This window comes from Loa loa, assembly GCF_000183805.2.
Source record: "Loa loa unplaced genomic scaffold supercont3.1143, whole genome shotgun sequence".
In the NCBI taxonomy this organism is placed as follows: Eukaryota; Metazoa; Nematoda; class Chromadorea; order Rhabditida; family Onchocercidae; genus Loa; species Loa loa.
In genome coordinates this window covers 591-2,863 of record NW_018109323.1, presented here as the reverse complement: position 1 = coordinate 2,863, position 2,273 = coordinate 591, and the positions used below count along the sequence as shown (strand labels likewise).

At 36.3% G+C, this 2,273-nt stretch overlaps 2 protein-coding genes across 2 annotated transcripts; both read right to left on the bottom strand.

The window, feature by feature from the left end:
* Positions 1 to 1,221: 1,221 nt before the first annotated feature.
* Positions 1,222 to 1,711, bottom strand: LOAG_14238 (oocyte zinc finger protein XlCOF14). The gene has a single exon (XM_003149737.2). It carries the CDS (start codon positions 1,612 to 1,614, stop codon positions 1,390 to 1,392), a length of 225 nt encoding a protein of 74 aa, XP_003149785.2. The 5' UTR covers positions 1,615 to 1,711; the 3' UTR covers positions 1,222 to 1,389.
* Positions 1,618 to 1,954, bottom strand: LOAG_14237 (hypothetical protein; the record flags this gene model as incomplete). Its single annotated transcript, XM_003149736.1, has 2 exons — positions 1,618 to 1,723; positions 1,801 to 1,954. Coding segments are annotated over 2 exons (260 nt in total), but the record flags the coding sequence as incomplete, so codon positions are not given.
* Between the last annotated feature and the right edge of the window lie 319 nt (positions 1,955 to 2,273).

Genomic DNA, 2,273 nt, shown 5'->3' with positions numbered 1-2,273 from the left:
CAACTTTTTCAGTTTTTTGACATAATTCCTGTTTCTCAACTTTTTCAGTTTTTTGACATAATTCCTGTTCTTAAATGTTGCAGACAGAGTCTTTTGTTATAAATTTTTTCCAATCTGTTAATCAACCTTAGATGCAATAGTCGGATTGTTGTAAAGAACTTATATGCAAATGTCGAAATTTTATAAAGAGCCTCTAGCCTGCAAGTCAAAATCACTCCCATTATGTAAGGAGCTGGAATTAGTCATCCTGGCGATGAGTTACAAACTCAAAAACTGACTATTCATTCGACCCCATACTTCTCGCAATCATTCAATTCGACAGCTTCCGCAGTTACGCAACTCAGAAGCTCGCTCGATCACTCACTTGGGCAATTTGCGCAAGCACTCAAGACAACATACTACTATATGTAGTAAGGCATTCAATTTCGACAACGGTTTAACGGCAAAGAAGCGGTAGTACAACAGTCATACTTCTCAAATTCTAAAAATTTTCCCACTCATTTGACCATAAGAAGTTTTCGATCCTGTCATTTATTTTTCTAATCTGTTAGCGATTTGAAACATTCTTTGAATGCAAATCTACTGTTCGGCAACTCACTCGTGTGAAACCGTATTTGGGATGGATTATCAACTGAATAAAATGTTACTTGCAAATGGCATAACTGAAATGCCTATCGTCTTCGACGGAACATTGCAATGGAACTATAGTTGGTAAATGGGTAGGTAACCCTATGAAATGATGAGAGACTTCAAGTATTGTGATTAAGAAAAGCCTTTTCGTTACCAAAAATTTATTTCCATGTTGTTTATGCAAGAATTGAGTGAGAAATTCATATGAGACAATATTATTTCATCAGTAATTTAGCAATAGTAACACATAATTGCAAGTTCTTCATGCATGGCATGCAAGTTACCTGCTTGTCATATATGCATTGGTAATGAAAAAGTTGTTTAGTAAGATGCAAGTAGACACGAAGTGGGGAATTTTATTCACTGAGATAAGAGAGATAATAAAGAAATTTTAGAGGCATAATAATAATACGCATATAAAATAATAGAATGCTGACATACAAAATACAATACGGAAAAATGAATTTGTCGTATAGAAAATACAACAATACCAGAAATAGCAACGCATATTTCTGTTTAAAATGCGTCTATTAGCTCTTTCTATACGCAATTATTAATGTGTTTTTTCAAATTGCATTTCGACAGGAAAGCTTCACCGGATACAGTGCACTTGAATCTGGGCCTATCATTGTCATGAATCTTCATATGTCTACGCAGATTTTTAATCAGACGAAACTTTTATTGCACTCCGAACAAGGGTATCCTCTTCACCGGTATGAATCTTCATATGTTTACTCAGATAGTCCGTCCGGGTGAAATTCATTCATTTGTGCATTCCGAACAGTAGAACGGCCTCTTACCGGTGTGAGTCATTATATGTCTACGCAGACTCCCTGATGTGGTGAAATTTGCCGTGCATTCCGAACAAGAAAACGGCCTCCTACCGATATGAATCATTATATGTTCATTTAGATACTCTACCCGAGTGAGATTCATTGCGCATTCCAAACAAGAGAGCGGCTTCTCACCGGTATGAGTCTTCATATGTTAACTCGGTGGCGCAACAAAATCTTCCTTGGATATTTCGGATTTGAATCGCTTCTCATCTGTGTGAGTCGTATACTCTGGATGTTTCCGTTTGATTGTTTGGGTGCTGGATATTTCATGTTGATAGTTCTTAAGCCAGATTTTCTTGGGATTTATTCCTACACTTGTTTGCTTTCTACTAACTTCTTGAATTGGTGGTTCAACGAGCTTGCGTCATTCTGACCAATTTCACAGAGTTCTAATTGTTGTCCACTCACTTCTGGCGCTGATAGATATAATGGTCCAACCCGTCTCTCGGCTCTTACATTGATAAATCGAACGGCTCTGTTTGCGGCTCCTCAAATTTTATAAAATTATCAGTTTTAAGCTGCGCAAAAATTTTGAAGTCTTAGAAATACTGCAGCGCTATCTTCTGTTTTTTAATTTTAAATGAACTTAGATAGTTTAAGTGTTACTCAGTTGAAAGAGGAAGATGATGTGAAAAAATTATTCTTCCTTTTTATCGAGTCGTTTAAATTTAGAAGGTTTAGCCTTGAGTTAGGATCAAGCAGAAATTTAGTAAAAAGGCTTACCTTATGAGGACGTCGAATATGTGTTGTGAGGACACAGAGTAAAAATTACTGCTTTATTGATATAATACAGAGCTGATCAGTAGG

Excerpts from the sequence above, each read along its gene's own strand:
- LOAG_14238 (XM_003149737.2), bottom strand. The coding sequence starts at position 1,614 with ATGAAGACTCATACCGGTGAGAAGCCGCTCTCTTGTTTGGAATGCGCA.